The 21299-nt window shown below is 41.8% G+C and overlaps 1 protein-coding gene across 4 annotated transcripts in view; it reads right to left on the minus strand.

Moving 5' to 3' along the window:
- Positions 1-20690, minus strand: part of ZNF608 (zinc finger protein 608) — a 106495-nt gene extending 85805 nt beyond the window's left edge. For 2 of the 4 annotated variants that reach the window (XM_033853118.2, XM_033853119.2), the window contains exons 1-2: positions 18118-18683; positions 16012-17101 (exon numbers count right to left, since the gene is read on the minus strand). In XM_033853118.2, the coding sequence (XP_033709009.1) occupies positions 16012-16914 (903 nt within the window). In that variant the 5' untranslated portion in view covers positions 16915-17101; positions 18118-18683. Of the gene's footprint in view, positions 1-16011; positions 17102-18117; positions 18684-20455 lie in introns of those variants that run through there. The other 2 variants (XM_019940915.3, XM_073802460.1) reach the window with 2 other exon arrangements.
- Positions 20691-21299: the final 609 nt, after the last annotated feature.

The raw sequence follows: 21299 nt of genomic DNA on the forward strand, positions 1-21299 counted from the left end.
AGCCTTGACCTTGTACAGCTGCCCGCATAGCTCTTCTTCAGTTATGCACATTATTTCTATTATTTTTATTTCTCAAATCAAATTCATCAGGTATAGTAGAAAAGTGGAAAGAAAACACAAATTATATAAATATATATAAAAATATATCAACACATATGGGAAATAGAAATTTGTGACATTTATACTACTATCAAGTCTGACTCTCCCCATAACTTAATGGCAATACCAATCCTCAGGATTTCATGTGCCTATCAGGTCCCAATTTGAGCTTCACTCCTTACAAAAGTCCCTTACAATATCCACTATGAAATCAGGACAGAGGGGAAAAAAAGCCACGTCAGACTGTGCTTCAACCTCATCACTTACACCTTGTCAGCTTCAAATGTTAAAAAACATCTACAGAAGAGGTTCTCTCCAAAATTCAGCTGTACAAAAAAATAAGCTTTGGGGGCAGAAAAGATGACCGCCCCAAAGGTATGATGAAGACACCAGGGAAGCCCAGCCTCTCCTCCTACCAGAAAGTCCTGACATTTGAGCTCCATTCTTGAGCCTTTAAGAAGTCTACTCACAGTAGACTTTTAAGATGGTACCATCTTAAAATCACCTTAATCACTTATTCAATGGATTGCTGTAGGGCAAAGCTCTTGATAAATGGAGAAAAATTAGGCTCTAAGCAGATGGGGAGATACCAGAAGGTAAAAGAAAGATATTTTTAAAAGTAATGTAAGCAAGGCAAAAGCAAAGCAAAGCAAAGATCACCTCTGCTTTGGGGTGGCTGGCCTTCCGTTTATCTTGCTCTCCCATGCTCCCAATAATAGCCTTGAAGATCTACACTTACTTCTCTTCAGGAAGCGCCTTCTCTTGGCCTGTATTACACAGGTTTTCCATAATCTGAAAATCATTAGCCTCACACAGCCGGCCTTCTGCTTATCTTCCTTACCGTGAAAGACAACCTCACGCTTGTTCCTTGTGCCATTTTTCAATGCTGAGAGCTCAATAATCAAATGTTAAAGCACTGGATACACAGTAAATAAAAACATACAAATTGAACTCATCTCTCTCTACATTTCCTGAATATTATGAAATCTGTGTGTGTGTGTATACACACACACACACACACACACACACACACACACACATATATGTACGCATGCATTATGTATTTGGGCATATTTCCATTTGCTTGCCTCGTAGATCACTGTTCCATGAATCCCAGTCATTCTACTTGAACCAAGTAGATCTTATCAATAGCCCCACGGTCTAACCTTCTCCTGCCCCTTGATAACTTTCTCTCCTTCCCCCCATCTCTCCTTTTAATTCCAGGTAGTACAAAGCAAGTCCACTCTAGAGCCCTATTAGCTTACCAACTTCAAAGCTAACTTACTGGCCCAAGACTTTAGGTCAGTGGTATCCCAACTACAATAAGAGAAGGGGACAATTTCTATCCTTTAAGGTCTGATCTGCATAGGAAGCAGCCAGAAGAAGGTCTTGAGCAACTTTAAAAGCAGCCACTCAGATGACTGTACTCATGCTGGCACAAGAGCTGTTCAGAATAAATGATGCTGAAAAGGAGGCTGGTCCCTCCGTAGCACTAATCACCACCTAACTAATCATCAGCCCCTTTCTGCAAGCTTACTCCCTCTTTGAGCTTCACAGCTGCAGAAGGACAGGCTGGCACAAGCCTCAGAGAGCACCACAGTGAGGGGGCACAGGCCAAGGCCTGGGCAAGAGTGGTATTTCCCGAACTCTCGATGAGGTAATTGCCAACACTCTTTAACCAAGAATAGAGGGTGACAGGAAAGTGGTACCTTCTTAACACGCTTGAGAGGAAACCTATTTTGAGCCCAGGAAAGGCCAAACACACAAATAGTAGGAAACACTTGAAAAAGAACATACTAAATCATTAAACATTAAAAATCACTTATCTTCTTGATCCTAGCTGTTCTTGCTGACTGCTATAAAAACTTCTTCAAGCTTTTCCTTGACTGTATATACAGACATATATATATATGTGGGTGTGGGTGTGTGTATCACATTTTATAAATGTGTAATATACAAATATGCTATATTTAGTGACTTACTTCTCCTTCTCTTTTGTTGTTTAGTTGTTGTTTCCCGCACTCCCCCAAAGGGTACTTTGAAATCTTTCCAGTTTTTACAATTAAACCTAACCATCTGGACTAAAATCTTCACATTCACTAAATTAGTCACAGATTTTGTGGGTAAGCTGAGAAAGTAAATGCTATGCTCAGTGCTAGGATTTAAACCACATCTACCACAGCAAAACACTCTCTCTCCAATAATCTCTCCAATTATGCACGCACATCCAGGCTCAAATAACATGGAGGCGACCAGACCACATCGCACAGAATATTTGTACAGTGAGTATTACTCTTCAGAGCCCTGAGTGAGTTACAAACAAGCCAAAATGAAATTCTTCAAAAACCCTGCAGAATTTATTTTACAGGCAAAAGATAAACAGGTATATGTGTCCTCCACCATTAAACTTCTTACTACTACTAGTGTGTGCTGACAAGCTGCTCACCAAATTCAGAGGTAATTTAAAGAGAACTGTATCTACATGTTGAACACCAGTAAAAATGTGATTTGAATACACTGGGCATTTTCTAGATTTTTTCAAGTACGAAAGTCTACAAATCTCTTCAGATTTCACTATGTGTCAGAAAAGGAAAATTCAATGTGTTTAAGTTTTCAGCTGAAATCCAACAAGGGCAAGTGATTTTGTGTCATCAGCCCGTCACAGGTAAAGAGTTGTAGATGGTACAGAACTTCCATCCACCTAAGACTGGACAGGAGTATCTGCGGGAAGTAACTCCGCAGCTGTACTAATAACTCCAGGTAAGTAGAAAACACTGGTTTTTACAAGGAAATAAGGTACATGAATTTATAGCAGGCTTATAGATTCGTATGTTAGCCTTTCAAAGGAGACTTTAAGCCTTTAATGTGAGCTAAAATAGAAAGTACCTGACTTTGGTGTAAGCAGGTTTATAAAAGTCATTTTCAGAGCATCTTAAAAAGGTTAGCATGTTTCCTTTCACATTTTATATGGACAAGAAAAAAACAACCAATTAAAATAGTATACAGAACAGGTTAGAGAGGAGGAATGAGACAAAAGAGAACCCTTGTTAATAAGGCAGGAAGCTCAGCACCGCTTCCCCATTCTCTATGTACACGTGAACACAGACCAAACTCACTGAAATACAGGGTATGTTTAGGTGCTTTTTAAAACCCTCAGAGAAGCATTCACACTGTGGAGGCACTAACAATCTGGGGCGGTGGGGGGTTGGGGAACCTCTCTTTCCAGGGGGGATTAAAACTGCAAAGAGATTTCAATCTTGCAAAGCCTCTAGGCTGTCATAAATATTAACATGAGCTATGTTTCTTTATCTTTGCATTTTTGTTTTGGTTTCCTAAGTCAACCTAGGTTGAGCACGTATGATCAGTCAAACTACACCCAAAGAAATCAAATTTAGGTGGGCTTTGCAGGGATTTACCTCTTTGGTAAAACATGATTTTTAAAAAATGTATTTACACAAATTCAGTCTACTTAGTGACTATGACAGTGCTGAATTTTACGAGATTTAAAAGTTTGAAGTTTTATAACACAGGGAACTATATTCAACATCCTGTGATAAACCATAATGGAAAAGAATGAGCAAGAATGTGTGTGTGTGTGTGTGTGTGTGTGTGTGTGTATATACATATATATCTGAGTCACTTTGCTACACAGTAGAAATTAACACAACATTGTAAATCAACTATACTTGAATAAAATAAATTTTTTTAAAAGTTTGAAAAATTATGTTGGATGCTCACAGGAATAAAATCCAGTCTCTTTCTTTACTAACACAGAAAATGTTAATAGAAGAGCATCTAGAATGAACAACGGCACATTAAAAAGTCACCAGTTTGACAAGTCTGAAAACATTTACACCTAAATCTTTACACCCTCTCTGCGCCCCCATTCCTATAATCCTGTTACTCACCACCCGCCAAAGGAAAGATTTGTAAAGTGAAGCTATCAGCCATGATTTAGACTCGAAAATCAAGCCATTTCAAAAGGATCAGACCAAAATAAAAGTACCAGAACTTAGTTAAGGAGAAAAACAAAACAAGATCATGTTAAGCCAATTTAACATATTTGAAAATTCAATTTATCAAATGTGCATCAAGTAGCAAACAAGTAATTTTAATGTTACAGAAGGAATGGGCTTTTTCATGGCCAAACAGCATACAAAGACATCTCGTAGAAACAATACTTGTAAGTAACCAGAGTTATCATTAGGGTGACAGTTGATACACAAAAGAGCACTTTGAGATAAAGGGTTTCATTCCCAAGAAGATTAATGCAAAAATAAAAAACAGTGAATTGGGAAGTGTTCAAAATGACACTTCTAGAAAATAGCACTTTACTAGTGATCTAGTGATGTCCTTAAACCCTTTGTTCAAAAACGGATTAAAAGGACGACAACTACAGTGGGACCAAATGCCAGGATTTCTGCTCTTCTATTGGAGGGAGGGAGGGAGGGAGGGAGGGAAGGAAAAAAAGACAACCTGAAATTCTGGCTGCCAGGCAATAGTTCCTCCCCCCCACAAAATTATATACCACTTCCCTGCCGCCGTGGCTGGAGAGTTTCTCTCTATTCAGTACCACGGCCACTAACTAATGAAATAGTGGGGAATTTCTGTAAAAGGGTCCCAATTATTTAAGAGAATGCATTGTCTAGGGCCATTTTAACAAAGGCTCTCCACCAGCCACCCGCTTTCCCACACACCTCCTTCCCACTTTTTACTCCCTACCTCTACCGCCACCATCACCAGTCCCCCTCATTTGAACAGGAAAATTCAGCGACAGCCAGTGTCCCCCTCTCAGGTGGAGAAACTTTAAGTCTTTAGCTTCCTGACCAGGCAGCAAAGAAATGACAACCTGCCTCCTCCTTCCTCCCCTCTCTCTTTAGAGTTTAAAAAGTACACTTGGCCAAGCAGTTCTCACCATTCAACAATTCATTCTTCTTTTGTGAAAAACATGGGTAAAAACAGCTAAGCATGATCACAAAACATAACACCGGGCACTCAATTCCTATACCTTAAGGCCTCCTTCTTTTACCTCCTGGTCCATAGGATTTGGTGACTGAATAAATCTTAATCTGTAAACAAATGGTTTGCTCTACAATTAAACCATTCATTCTTTTTTTTTTAACTGCTTGGCGGCTACCCAACCCAGAGACTTCTAGGCTTTTCCACTATTTAGTGCTCCCAGTGGTTAAAAGGCAATAAGCTCATTTGGAGTTTATAAAACTATGCACCATCAACAAAAGCATGTAATGTTTCCAAGACGCACGGTGGCTTCTACACACACAATGGGGAGCTGTGTGTAGTCTCCCCCAAAACAAAAATGCCCAGCCCCAATTAAGCGCCCTGGGGGCCTTCAGAGCAGTTATGCTAAGTTGCAAATACAGCAAGATCCACTTGAACTCCAACTGTCTTGTGTGCTTTTCCTCCCAAGGTAGGGGAAAAGCTGGGGCAGACCGACCTCATTAAAGGGCAATTAGTGAACCCCAGGACTTCAGGGGCTAGCACAATCGTGCCCATTGTGAGCATTTCACTATGGGGCCACTCTTTTCTCTCTTTTTTTTTTTAAACCCAGGAAGTCTCTACAGCCTGAAAGGCCCACATTTTAAATTTTTAAGGATTTCAATCTCGCTATTTTTTCTACTACCAGTCACAGAGTAAAAAGAAAGGAAGCAAAACAAAGAACGTTCCTACTTCTTTTGTGGAATTCCAGAATAGCTGGAAGTTTTTTGATAAAATAATTTGAATAATTTATATCCTACATGTCATAAATAATTTAAAATAAGTTTTATTTTTAAACATAGTAAAATAAACGCTCCACCTCCTGGTTATAGAGATTGAAAACAGCACATTAAAAAAGGACATTATAAATCAATCAATATAGGGCTTTTATGATTATATGTGACAACGTCGTAGAAAAAACTTGATCTATTTACATTTGAAGGTGTTATTTAGAAACTAATACAGAGTAACGTGATCAACATAACCACTTTACCATCAATAAAATTCTTCACACCTTTTTAGAGTCCATCATTACTGTTGATATCAATCTGCCAAGATGCTGAAGTCGGAACACTACAATAAAATACACCAGTAAATGCGGCTGTTTACATTCTTTAAGGCCACCACCTTTCTGCAAATACTAAAGCCGAGACCCCGCTGCCTTGGTACTAAAATTTGCAGTACAGGAGAGAGTAGTCTTTTAGACAAGGAATAAAGCTAAATTTGACCTCTCAGCAGCCAAGATGCAAACAACTCTAATATTTACATATAATCAGATGGATCCGTATCTTTGTTAAAAAAACAAACACTAAAAAGGAGGAAAGAGAGTTGGAGCAGTTGACCTCCCTCAAAGTAGAACCACCCCGAAACCCAGAGTCCAAGACATTCTCGTAACACTGGATTATGTAGGATAAGGGGTACTGAAGTCACAGGAAGCCATCGACTATGTCTGCTGCAACCCACGAGTTCCAACAGCTGCCAGAAGGTGTGCTCAGGATCTAGGCACAAACGTGTAGGATAACATTAGTGCCCATAGTGACATCTTTAATGCTGTCCTTGTATCTGTTAGGCTAACTAATCGCTCGATTCGTTCAGTTTCTGAATATCAAATGAAAGTATTTAAGAGTGTGTAACAAGTCTTTTGTGCCTTGACCAAATGTATTTCAGCTATACTTAGAAGCAAATTTGTGTGTATTCGTGTTCTATTAAAACATGCACCAGGAGGCCCCCTCCATTAAACTCGGGCAAACATGCTTGTTTTATTTTAGAAATACTAAAAAATTAATCTGTGTAACTTGAACAGACACATTTTGAGAAATCTTGAAAAAGCTGGAAAAGGCTTATTAAGAGATGGGGGGGACCCCACGGTGGTTATTGTGCAATATACTGAGTAGAGAAGGCTTCTAGAGAAGAAAATGCAAATCCTGGAAGTCATTCCCAACAGTTGGAAACTCTTCTTCTTCAAGGAAATCCAAGGGCTCAAAAAATAAATATTCAAGAGCATTAATTTGTTTCTGGATGTATGCGTGCAAGTAAAACAGCAGTCATAATGTGGAAATTTCAGTCACATTTTGCAACTAATTGGAAGCAGATTAGAATTCCGCCTCAGGGGAACGTTGTCAAACTAGAAGCCGGAGCAAATGAAGAAAGAGGTGACGGCGTCGTGAAGAGCTGACAGATTTACTGCGCTCGGGGCTATAAACGGGTCCTGGGAGGGAAGGAGGGCGCGGCCCCGGCGGCGCGCCCCCGCCAAGGCCCCCAGCTTCGGGAGCGCGCGGGCCCGGCCACGCTCCCCGGAGCCCAGGGCCCTCCATCTGCTCCCCCGCGGAACAATAAACCGGGCCTTGCCGAGAAATCCGTGGTCCTGATAAGATAGAAAATCCGCAGGCTGATAAACCCGAGCGAGCGGGCAAACGTCAGAGGGAGAGAAGGTTTCTTTCTTTTTTTTCCAGTGGGGGAGGGGAGCGAAAAAGCAAGCAGATTGTGGAGGATAATACAGCCTTGGAGTAATGGAAACAGCTGCTCGCTTTCTACTTCAGTGTCTGGCATCTGCTGCGGCATCATGGGAAAGGCTGGTGAAGGATTTGGGCAAGGAATGTAAATGGAGACAATTGGCCAAATGGAGTTTGATGCGGAAAAGCTCAATTGCTCTGTCTTCAAATCATGTTGTTCCCTTCGGGGAGCAGAAGCCAACAATATTACTGAACTCACATTCCACCTTCAAAGCAGCTGAAAGGTTTGGGAATGGGAACCGCTCTTCAATCAGTTACTTCAGATGTGAAACAATATAAAGGGATAAAGCCTTTCTGTTGGAACAGCCTCCATTTGTCAAAGTGTGCGGCTCATCTTCCACTGATCTTCACGGAAAAGTTAAATCGGAGTCCTTTTTTTCCTATGGATTTCACTTCCTTTGAGAAAAATGTTTCTTAAATCACCACTGCTTACTTCTGAACTGGCTCAAGGGACAATTTCTACTTGTTGTGCCTATTTTCTCCTTGGCTGCAAAGATTCGGTTCTAATTTCATTTCCATCACAAAAGAATTGGCAAAGAAGGGAAACGCAGAAACACATAACTAAGTGCTGCTGTGCTAGTCATAAGCCTATAATAAAGCACAGATTTGATAGCATTATCCATGTACTGTGGTGAACCACACACAAATAAACAGTTCTCCGTGAAGAATGAAAACCCGAGGCTTCAGCCCTTCCAATTCAAACATTATTGTTGCTTTTAACATGAGCCATCCATAAATCGGCCAAGGAGGTGACAGGAAATCCAAAAGTAATCTGGTCTGGCTATGCGCACTTTGTTAAAAAAAAAAAGAGAGAGAGATGCTTTCCAACTCATCCTGATGATGTTCTAAGTGAAGAATGGGTAAAACTGTAAAATCCAGTCATTGAAACAAATGGTATTTTTATGCCAAGTGAATTCAAACACGTGGTAGGCGTAGCAACCAAAAACAGGACAGCCCTCCAGTATGGGGAAAGCGTGCTAACCTACCAAGAACAACTCAAAAAGGACCTTTGAACCTGCAGGAACTAATGCACAAGACAAAAAGGTGGATCTAAAGCAGCCAAAGGACCAGATGTGCTTTCCTAAGAAACCAAATCAGGAGTTTTCTTAAATCAAAAGGAGGAACAGTCACTTCTAGGAGTTCCTGAAAGTGTGACCAATTGGAACTTTGTCGTCTGTTGCTAATTGAAGCATATAAAAGAGTCCATTTCTTAAAACATACTACAAACCCTTTTTTTTTTCCCTTAATTCACTGCCACATGACAAAAACCAGAATCAAGTTGACTGGTAGAAGATCAGTACAACCAAAGACCAAGCTATTATTTCAAACTGTCAGGGGGAAGGCAGTAAAATTGCTACCAGGTCTCCTTAAGTTACCCTTCAATAAAAAGAAGCCATCAGGGAAATAAGAGGAAAAGAAAACACATCAAAACCTTAAAAGTCCCTTTAAGTAAAATTATACGTCTGTGGCACCATGCCATCTGCTCTCTGGTTAAGATAATAAGCCAATTCCACAACCTAAATATCTGCTTTCTAAAATCATTACGTACAACACAAAATACAATCGATGTATTTTTAAACTGTGAAAGCCGCCTTCATATGGCATTATTGGAATGTGCCTAAATGTCCCCCGTAGGCACGTTTTTCTTAAGGTGCTAGCTGAGAATGAGGATTACCAGGAGTTGCAAAAAGCTCAGTGGTTGAGCGAGAAGAGCCACAGTGAATAATAATCAAACTGGGCTGGGAGGTGGGGATGAGAAAGAAGAAAGAGTAGCTTTGAAAAACCAGCAGCAGTATTTATTCATCACTTCCAACCCATTTGTTTGGACCGAAGCACCCTTCTCTTTGAGTTCTCTATTACAACCAAAATATATATTTCTAAATTTTCATTTAGCTTCATGGGGAAGTGGGGGAAGCCTTCTGAGTACCAGATGAGATACAGGTGGTTCAAAGGCCACTGACCTATCAAAATAGAAGAAGTATTCGCTTTGTAATCTCTTCAGTTCTTCAGGCAAAACCTATAATCTATTTTAATGCTTTCTCAAAGGTATTTCTAACCAAAATTTAGCAGATATTTAGCAGAACTCAGCTCTAGGAGCAAGGTGCCAATCTCCCCGTCTTGAATATCCTTTATGCGCTCAAAATAGCATTACAAACAGCCCGACTGATGGTCAATCTACTATGAATTATTTAACAACCTTTCATTCAGTTGCAAAGGCTTTGTTCGCACTGCCAAAACCTTTAGCTTAAATTAAAAAGAACTTGCTACGGAGAGCAAGAAGTCACTAAAGAAACTTCAGCTGGGAGAGAGAACTGGATGGATATGAAGGGGCCAATTACTTGGCAGCAGAGTGGAACAGAAAATCAACGGTGACTTCTTTTAAAAGAATAAAGCCCACACTTACTAAACACTCCCAGTCCACTCCCAACCCAACAGCTATATATGCCATTATAACATTTCTACACACATACCTATGAAATAAATACCAGACACAGGGTACCAGTCTGATCCCTGTATGAGCCTGTAATGACGACTGAAGTCATTCCTGGGTCAGAGATTTCACCTGTTCTCTTTCCCTATAACCTTAAATGTACAGATTAAAAGGGTATTATTATTTATCGACAACTGTCCTCGTGAAGAGGGGTTATTTCCACTCCGCTGTTGCTAAGGAGCGCCCAGTATTTCCTTAGTTCTGGTTTCCATGTTCTACAAGAATGTGATACAAGTAACTTAGGAATAAACTGTTTAGTATTCAAGCAAAACCCTTGATGTTCAGATCACCGGCAAGTTCAGAGTGCTGGCAATCAAAACTATGTTGTGCTACAGTAATTACTATGAAAAACTTCCAGTGCTTAATATTAAAGAATAGAATAACATGATCCTTCCACCTCTTCTACACCTCTAGAGTGTGTTCAACATGGCAATTATCTCTGTTCAAGAAGCAGAGAGTTTAAACTGCATCGAAACTCAATTATACCCATGACTTTTTAAACATACACTTCAAAAGGCAGGTTTCATTACATTCAAATCACTGAGCAAAATCTTTTGCCCAACTTAGAAAAAACAGATTCTATCCCTCTCCATGAGACATCTTCAAGTATAAAAATGATTTCTTTTTACTTTTTGGACCCACTTCTTCGTTTACTAAAGTAGAGGGATGACTGAGCCCTGGTGAAAGACAAAGAGAGATCCCATCTGATAGAAGCAGTGGGATGTGCAGCCCTCCCAAACGTCATTACCACACCGCCTAGAACTGCCACCATTTTTAAAAACCAGATCACACACTTGTTAACAAAAAACACATTACTTTGCTACTTTTAAGAATGCAAAGGAACTAGGAGTGGTAGATTTATGATTTAAGTGCTTGTGGCTAAAATAGCTTTCCAATTATCAAGGGCCTCTTAGGAAGAGCAAGAATGCATTATGTGTTAATGACCACAACCAGGGGTCCCTTCTCCACTCTTTTGTCAGAACCCGGGCAGATCCTCCCCGCAGCTTCACCATTAACATGTCTGTTTCCTGTCAGCCCACTCAGAGATAATGTCATTTATCTGAGGGAGGCACAAGCCCAGTCATTAGCTTCTATAAAAGACCTCAAACAAAGGCCGGATAATGTTTTACCCAGGGCTCTTACTAAAACCAGAAGCCAAGAAGCTTACCATCTAAAAGTCAAGGACTCCAAAGTTATCAGTGTTAAAAGAATATTTCCCTCATGATCAACAATCCTAGACTAACAGCTCTGAACCAGAGCAAGGTCTATGTAGAACAAACATCGGTCCAGGTGTGGCTACCACGTACAATTAGATTAACCGATAAACGCTGACCAGAGTTAGCCTGGGAGAGCCTTTGCCCCCCCCCCCCCCGTTGCCTCCAGGGGGAAAATTGACAGAATAATTCAGATACTGCCTAAATAGTTAGATCTTTGAAGAACTGACCCCTCATTGTGATTGCCTGCAGGAACTGAATAACCATTATAAAGTGTTCAATGGCTGAGCTTCTGGAAATCTTTTAAATAAAAGTGGAACTGGTTAAAATAAATGTAGGAACACGTGTTTTCACAGTGTTGCTCATATTACAGCAATTTCGAGTTGCTATGAAGTACCAGGTGAACTTTTTTTAAATTAAAAAAAAGGCACACACAGTCAAAATTGGAGCAAATCTCAGCCGTTCAATCCTTGTTTTTCATGCTGAAAACGAAGAACAGATGGTTCTTTCCATGTTGTTTGAATCTGGTTATTGAACACCTCTGTGGTTAGGGAGATTTCTGCTTAGCACTTTCGGCATAGATTTCATTTACTAACTATAAAATGCTGCTTAGGAAAAATAAGTCTTTCTAACACCCTAATTAAAACCATCTTGCAGCCAAGCAATTTCCCTTGAAGAGCATTCTTAACCTCATGACATTTGGACAATCAATCCCTCCCCGCCTCTTTTTTTTTTTTTTTTTACAGACTATTTGCAAAGTTATTAAAAGTTGCTAAACGTTATTTATCTCTTTTAGCACAATCTTGATCAGTTGCTGAGTAATTTTTAAAATTTCTCCAGCAAGCCCAGCAGATTACAGATACTGTGCTCAGAACCCAGGGATGTGCCTGGTTATGCAAATCTTCCAAGCTTCCACGGGGTCTCACAGAAAACTTCGTTGGGGAAAGAGCAGCCCCTCTGCACCCACTGCAAAAGCCCTGTCATCCTCCGAGGAAGCCTATAGAAAAGAAAGGAGCTGAATCAATGCTGCTTGGGAGCCACCCTTAGTTACCAACGTTTTCAACAGCTAAATCCCTTATGTAGCTTTCAAAACAGTTTGCTGTCCAACAACAATGGACTTTGTTCTTTAATTATAGCAAGTGACCTTTCTGCCCTTTTATTTCACAGTAGATAAACTGCACTCTCTAAGCAGAATTTGTAGGGGGCACTGTATTTGGGGGGGAAGCATATCATCCACAAAACTTATTAATCAAAATATGTTCTTCAACTAATCACACTCACTTAGAAAACGTGCCAGAATTCCCTAGTGAAGTGTAAAAAGGCTTCTACAAGAGAATAAAATAAAATGAATGATATCCTTTATAGACAGGTCCATTTGTAGAGCCCACACTTAGGCTGTTAAGGACCAGCTTAATGAAAGCAGCATGATATTACTCAAATCATTCTCTTTTCTAAATGCATACTGAAGAGTCAGAATCCTAAGACCCAACCATAAGATCTCCTAGGCTCTTCACATGTATTTGAAGTCTCAGCTGTTTTTAAGAATTCTTGTATGTATTTTGGAATATCCCAGCGATCAAATAAACCCATGTACTGTATTGAACTATTAGCCCAGCCGAATGCCTCCGTCTGATAGGTCAAAACTGTAAGACGGTTAAGGAGGATACATGCAGAAGAGCCTCAATACAGGCTATTATGCTTCAAAAGAAAAGGAGGGGGCAGGTGGGGAAGCAGGTTTTAACAACCAAAAACCAAACCGTCAAATCTACTTATTCAGACACGTCACTGGTGGCTTAACCACAAAATGGGCTATAGAAATACAGCTCAAGTATCTTAGAATTATGGCATGTTTTGATTTTGTTCACATATTAAGAGAGTGGCGACTTTTACAACATACTTGTGGTTTCCACATAAAGGACTAGAACGCTCATTGATTTAATTTCATAATTGGACCTTTCATAAGGTCCAATTTATCATGTTTTACATGACTTTGTGTAGTGAAGAAACAGAATAAACAGACCAAAAATAGACATAGAAGCATGCTGTGAAAATTCACCGGTGACAGCAAGTCTTATGAATCTCCTGGAACCATCCAACCAGGAAAAAGAAAAAGAAAAAAGCACACACACCACATTACACCCCTCTTTGGTTTTCACATTTGACCCCTTCATGAGCCACATCCGATTGCCGAAAATTAACCACCTTCACCCTTAAGACACTTACTCTTCACAAACCCAGATAATCAAACAAGGCTGAAATTAAAACATTGTACAAAAACATCAAAAAACCTTTCTCAAAGCATGCCTCGGTGTCGAATTATTTTGCCAGGTAAAGCTTGTCCTACTAAATCTTTCCCGCCTCAAGAGGTCTCCTCCTTGTCATTAGGAAGTATTTTCTAAATTGAAGTCAAATTTTACACAACCAAGAGTTAGTGGAATTAGAGTGACTTCCCTGGGTGGCATCTGTACAAGGGAGTGCCATATCTGTGTGCCAAGGAGGAAAGCGTTCTTAAGAGAAGTCCTTCTGGGGTGCAGTGGGCGTGGGGAGGAAAGCTGAAGGAACGGGCTTCCAGATCCTGAGCCAGCACCATAGCTTGACAGAGAATGGCCCACACTGCAGTATTCAAGCCCCTCGGAGCCATCCCTGAAGGGGCCCTGTGCCCATACCAGCAGCTACGGTTGGCAGTGGTACGAATCTAAATGCACCGTGCTTGCTCCCCTCCCTCCACCCCAGACCCATCATGACTTGTTTGCTCTTTATTTAGGTAATTCACATTATCACACTTATACTCCTCTGACTGAAGATGAGTTGCATGTATATGAATAACTTAATTCTTCCATTTTTCATCCAGTTTCCTGTGTGACTGGAAAGTGAAAAGAACACAAAAACTGGAGAACCGACACCACGCTCTCATCTCAGTTGCCATGACAGCAGCCTTTGAGATACTGAAATGTTCCAATTGCCAGCTAAACAAAATTGTTGACTGTGAACATTTGGCTGGAAGATTAAAAGGCTAAGGGCAGTACCTCCCACATTCCAGGCAGCAGTGAATCCAATCAAATGGCTCTGACTCCTTAACCACAGCCATTGTGAGCACTGGATTAGGGCAATTCATCTAGATAGTTAGGGCAGATTAGAACTGCAATTTGAAGACTACTGGCAACAAAAGTAAATGCTCTACTGTACTAATAAGAAGACTTCAGAACGCCTTTTAGCAGAAATTATGTGAAAGTCCACATTTCAGCATAAGAATCGAAACCTGGATTGTATTTTTTTTAATGCATTTAAAGTCATCAGTGTAAAATGCTGTCTGACCAAGGGGATATGGATAGAAGAAGCAGGCGTTCAGAGGCTTTTTGCGATTTTGGCATCATCTACACCTTAATGTACCTTCATCGACTTCTAAAATCATAAAACCAAAACTTTATTCCTGCAAAAAGAAAAAGGTTTAAATAGACAGCAGTGAGAAACTGTACACAGAAATAATCACCCAAAGACACTTCACAATTTTGACCAAGTGAGAAAGAGCAAAGATCAAATTATTTAATAAGCATATAACCAAACAACCATGCCACGAACCACACGACACGCATTTGCTTCTGCAAGGCACAATCTGTGGAATTAAACGTTAATTTTATAGAGACAGCACTCACTCCCCCAGTTCACTCCCAACCTGCTCTGTGGACAGAGCACCTTCAGCTCTTGGGACATCACTTAATGCACAGTAATTGCCAGACCAGTAAGTCCTAGGCCTCCAGCACAAAGCAGCACAACACGAGGGGCAATTTTTCGAAGGCAGTGTCTCACTAGACTTTCCGACAATGACAAAGATGGGAAAAAGGGTCCGAATTACCTAAATCAACGCTCCCCACCGCTCAAATGCAACACGTATTTCGGGTACCTTTTGGCTCCGTTTTCACCTTTCAGCACACCAATCCACCAAGTCCATTTCACTTTTCTTACCAACATTTCAGCTCCCTGGTCAGGCAAGAAATCCAAGTGATAACACTCTTACATCTCCAGCTAAGAACTGGGCAAGGGAACAAGGAAAGAGTCCTGGCGGTCACCAAAACCATTCCATTCTTGCTACACGGTTATGAAACCAATGACCCTAGGAGACCAAGGTTTCATTCGGGACCAATAACAGTAACATATCCTTTGACAAGACTATCTTGGAGAATATCATGAAAAAATAAATGGGTGGAGGGTGGAGTGCAAATTCGAATCCTCGACATACCTCTCCGGGGAGGCAACGTGAACCCTGCACCTAAGGACACATTACCAGAAATACTAGGACGTGTAAATTAAAACAGAAGACAGTTCTCCTTAGGGGGAGAAATCAGGAGAAGAGGTAAGTGGGTACAGGAGCAGGTTTTCTGTTAAAAGCACACCGCAACGAGCTGACTGGCCAAGAGCCCTTCTGCAGGGCAAAAGGTACTTGGAACACCCAGACCCTCCCACCTGGGGACCCAAACACTAGCACCACAAGCAGCAGCAGAAGCAGGAGCTAAACACTGCACCCAAGTTAAGCTGCCCCATACCAAAAGTTCACAGGAAGGATGCACAGAAGAGAAATCTCACAAAGAACCAGAAAGCACGAAGTGTAAGGCACACAGAGGCACGTCCCCACCCACCACGCACCCACACAAATGCACACAAAGAGGAAAGTAGGAGATCTAGGAAGGCATCTTTATCCTACCTTCTCAGTTTTCAGTTTCTTGATTCGCCTGTGGCTCTCCTCCTCCTCCTCTTCCTTCTTTACCAACATAGAGTTTCCCATGAGCCCTGAATCCGGGGCACTTTTGCTAACTTCCCCAGCAGCCGCGACGCTGCCACTCCCAGTGCCCCCGCAGTGGAAGGGGCTCGCGCCACCTCCATTGCTCTTGGCCCCAAAGCCATAGAGGCCCCCGGAAGGGGCCTGGCTGCCACTGCCATTCTGGTGGCCCTGAAGCAGGTCGTGCTTGTCCTTCCTGGATTTCCCCGCATCCTTATCCCGCTTGGCGCCTCGGCTGCTCTGGCTTTTACCTGGCTTCTCCTCTTTGCTTTTCCCGCAGGAGGCCGTTCCCGCGGTGGCAGCGGAGGTGCCGGCGCTGGTACTATTGCTGTTCGGGTTGCCGCCGCCGCCGCCGCTCACACTTTGACCCAGCGCTGAATTCATGCCAGTTGCCTCTCCAGGGCGCCCTTGGACTTCCTGCCTCTTGCCAGTGCCGCTGATCTCGGGAATCCCATACAAGGCAGCAGAAGGCAGAGATTTATTAGCATCCTTAGAAGTTTTACTCCTTTTCACTTTTGATTTGCTGGTCTCTTTGTGTGAATTCCCCTGGGGAGCAGAGGGCTGAACAGAAGCAAATTTTAGGCCATCCGCTAAGGCTGCGGTAGCACCGGCCCCACTGGAGGCCAGACCTCCACAATCCTTAGAGTTGCTGCTGCTAGTGGTGTTGGTGGAATTATTCATTTCAAATTTCTGTCTGTCCTTCTCCAAATCAGCGTCCAAATCAATTATTAAATTTCCAACCCCGATTTCCCAATCATCGCCACTGTCATAAGTATCAACCGTATTTGGATCCACACCCTTTCCTGCCGTAGAAATGTTCACTGACATCCTGAAGATGAGCTCTCTAGAATAAAAATCCGATGAACTTTCCTTTGGAGATGAGGGGACATTCGTTTAGCTCCGCTGGGCTTTCTCTTAAAAAAAAAAAAAAAAATCTTCTAATCTTCCTCTTCTTTTTCCTGCCCCAGGAATGGGTCCAGGGGGTTTACACCCTTCAGTCCAGGTCCACCTTTTCCTGTGAAGGGGGGAAAAGTCGAATATTTCTTGTCTGGGTGTTACCAGAATAAAAAACGATTAATACTGGGGAGTCAGTGAGGGGTACAGGGAAGGATGGTGAGGAAGGTGGCTCATGTATTGTCTCCACAGTCCAATATCAGGTTTAAAGAAAAATAACCAAACCCAAAAAACGTACCCATGACAGTAAGCATCTTACAGTAGCTAAAAAAGAAAAGCCCTTTATCAACAACACAAGGATAATCACTTTTTAAAAAGCATTAAAATATCTTAAGGATCTGAGTCAAGTCCAGAAAGGTTTAAGGGAAAAAAAAAAAAAGAGTTTAGGATTTTTTTTTCTAGCACATACACATGGTAACAACCCCAGAAACACAGCCTGAACACTCGGACAAGAGGAAGGAACACGCTTTAAACATCCTTAAACATGTCCTAGATCTTGCAGTTTTTAAAAGACCAGACCCTGGAAGTTCTCTAAGGCTAGTTTCAGAATGATGTTGCTAAATTTTCCTCATTTCTAATTTTATTACTTCTTTTTACAAATTGTCTGGGCAATCTGGTTTTTGTTCCCAGTAAGGAACAGAAAAAAACAACCAATAACGCCCCCATACACATACCCCCCCATCCTCTCTTCCCCAACAGTTTATACAATTTTATTTTTGAGATATACACACACGTCTTTAAGAGCATTTCTCTATTTTAGAAAAGACAGTGTCAAATAAAAGGCTAAATATATGCCTTTTGAGAAAAAGAAATTACATCTAAACAATTCTACCGTATTCCTAGGTCACAGACTGGCTCAATCTGTTAAATATGGTGCTACTGACTGTACGGGAAACTGATTAAGACATACACTTTAAGTGATCTGCGCCAAGGTGGCCTCAATGACCGCAAATGAGTGTGTGTTTGACAAAGATCAGTTAAAACGGTTTTTAAAGGGATCAGCCCCTTTTTAACAGTTGATTGTCAAGGAAAAAATAAATAAATATACATACACACACACACACAGACATTGCTTACCTTTACTCCTTTATCATTTTTTAATTAGGCCAGCAAATCAAAATGCCTTTCCCACTCCACTCGGCAAAGAAGCCTGTGCCTCATTTTACTTAAACACCAAATGATCAAGAAGGAAGGAACCAAATAACACATCTCAGCCAGAATAATCACTCGATAACATTATTCCACTTCCCCACCCCCCTTTTGGCAAACGGATCAGTCCTTTTCTCCTTAAAAAAATGTGTCACTGTACAGCTGGAAGATAATGTTTCACATTCACAACAGAAGCACCAAAGGGTTTTTTTCCTCTTAACAAGCATCGAGAATAATAGTTTTTAAAAAAGAGAGAGCTTAGAGAAAAAAGTTTTCCCAACTTCTCATTCCGCCTTCAGTTCCAGACTTCAGAGTCACCGTGATCAGTAAGTAATGATCCCATGTAGCAAACCTACAGGCGTCCGCTAGTAACAAGACAGAATGTGCTAACATCGGGATAAATTAGTGAAAGGGAAGAAAGAATAAGAAGAAAGGACTGAAAATCTGGGCTGGATTCCGCCTGTTAGTCGGGAAGTGGCATTTTTCCGCCCGTCCTGACAGATTTGATTTCTTGAACTAACTTAAGAGGAAAGGAGGGGGAAGGGGATGGGGGAGGAAGGGGGAGGGAGGGAGCAGGAGGTGGAGGAAAGGGTGGGATGAGAAGTCGAGCAAGAGGAGAAAAAGAAAGGTGTGGAGGGGGAGGGGAGCAGATGATTCAGTGAGCTGATAAACCAGTTATACCAGCATTCAGGGTGGGGGCCGGGGGGCGGCGGGGTAGGGAAAATAACGGCGTTTAAAATTGGTTCAGTCTTCGAAACCTAAAGGATGTGATGTTTTCCTGTTTTATGTTGTTTTAAGAAAAAGGAACCGAGTTCCTAGTATAGTCCCCGAGGGGGGGAAAAATCCGCTGTCGTTCAAGCCGATCAGTCATGTGGTAATTCGATAATTAGAGTCAAAAAAAGATTTTTTTTTAAGGCGACCTTTTTCAGGACAGTTTTTCCCGTTTACAGTCGCAGCAAACGGTGCGTCTCCTTTTTATTTATTTTTCTCTCCTCCTCCTCTCTCACCCCCCCCTCCTGTGTTTAGTCAGATGGCCCCAGAGCTTGGCTTAGTATTTTTAATTAGCTGGCGTTTGGAAGCTAAAAGCAGTAATGAATTGTTGATAGATTGGAAGTGGAGAGTCGCTTTGCTGGAAATGTCGGGGCTGGGGGAGGGGGATGGGCGAGTTAGCAACAACCAACCATCGAAAAGGAGCGATTTTGTTACAGTGCAAGCCTTTCACATCACGTGAGGATCAAGGGCTCAATTGGTTGTCGTGAGAACAAAAATGGTGACAAGCGTATCAAGAAAATACTGATCTGGTCTTTAAAAAAAAGCTGAAGGTCTCTCCCCTCCCGCGGCACACACTCTCCCCCCCCCGCCGCCTCCCCCCACTCCCGCCCTTGCAGTGGGAGCAGCTACAAGTTATGAATGTGAAACATTTCTCGCAGATCTAGGCTCTCGGAAGTTCGGAAGGAGTGAAATGTAATGAGTACAAGAGCAAAGCAGATGTTTTAAAGAAACACCTTATAAACCTTTCCTCAGCTTATCTCCAATTTGCCGTCTTTGCCAAGGGGCCAGGGATAGGGACGACTAGGCGAGGGGGGCAGGGCACCTCCACGCTACTTGGATTTTAGGGACCCCCCCTCATGTCTTAAACAAAGAAAAACATTTTGCTAGCTCCCAATCCAGGTCCTGTAATAAACACACCATTGTTACTATTTGCGGGTTTGTTCGGGTTGGGTGGGGCATTTTTTTCCCTTAATGGTGTTTTTGCTGCTTGCTTTTTTAAGGAGGTGGAAAATGGTAATTATAACCATTACAGGTAATGGGTGACTATTCCCTTGTTTAATATTAAATTATGGGCACTAGAAGTGACGAGAGACAGAAATCGGCTTGTTCTGCCCTTGCCCCCATTTTCCTGGTTCAGTTTGGAAGAGGGTCCTTCCCAGCTAGGATAGGAGAGGGAGGGGTGAGGTGCGCTAGAGAATGGACACTGCAGATCAAGATTTGTAACTGTGTCACTTTTATTCTCCTTGGGTTAGAGCCCCAAAGGTAGTTTACTCTAAGTTACCCCGAGTGCCCAGTCAAGCTTAATTTGTGTGAAGAAGTTACAAATGCTTCACCCTCCACTGAATAAAAATTCACCCTTCTTGGATTGTTGTTCTCAATGCAAAAGCCAAACCCTGTAACTAGTTCCTCATTTCAATGCATAAAACTCGCACATTCCCCTGCATGAAGTCCCCGCTAAGTGCTATATAGAGACACACCACGCAACCGTACTTACGGTCTGTATTGGATCGAGTTGACCTTTTCCTTCTAACTGCATTGAATGTGTTTGGTTGCAGCCGCTTTATTTTGGAAATTATAATCTCTTCAACAAATTTATTATTAAAGAAGATGGACCATCAAATGTCACAGACCGGCCTGTGTATTTTTTATAAAAACAAAAATTCAAATTAAAAAAAAGAAAAGAAAAATTCCCCTGGTGCACACACACAACAAGCTTGTTCTGCAACACTGAAATCAGGACTGAAACACAACACACACACAGGGGGAGTGGAGCAAAAGGAGCTCTCAGCCTCTATACCTGAAAGGGACTTTTCTTTGTTCCCATTGCCCTTTCTCATCGGGCCAATCAGAGAGCAGCTTTTATGAAACTGGGCTCTCTCATTGGCTAGCTGCTTTCTCTTGGCTACTGTAGGGGGTTGAGATATACACACGTATAAAACACACACTGAGAGCGGGTGGGGGTCCGGTGGGGGGCGGTTGTGGAGACAAAGCGTTTTATTTTCCAACCAGATTGGGGTTGAGGAACCTCCTGCAGTAAGATGAAAAAAAAAAAAAAAAATGGTGCGCCTGTTTCAATTACTACATCATTCACATAAAACACTTATTTATTAAAACAAATCTCAAACAGGCTGCGAGGAGAGGATGTCGGTAAATATAAGTTTGATTGTGTTATCTTGGGGGAAATAATGTATGTGATCGCTCGGTGGCAGAGGGAAGCCAAATGAGCCACTAGCGCGTAGCGAGGAGAAAAGGGAGGTTGGCTGTGTGGAAATGACTGCGAGCGTTTTGCCGGCTTCCATTCCGTGTTGCAAGGACTCGGCAGCGCAAACTCCCCGGAC

The sequence above is a fragment of the Tursiops truncatus genome, chromosome 3, assembly GCF_011762595.2.
Source record: "Tursiops truncatus isolate mTurTru1 chromosome 3, mTurTru1.mat.Y, whole genome shotgun sequence".
Taxonomy (NCBI): Eukaryota; Metazoa; Chordata; class Mammalia; order Artiodactyla; family Delphinidae; genus Tursiops; species Tursiops truncatus.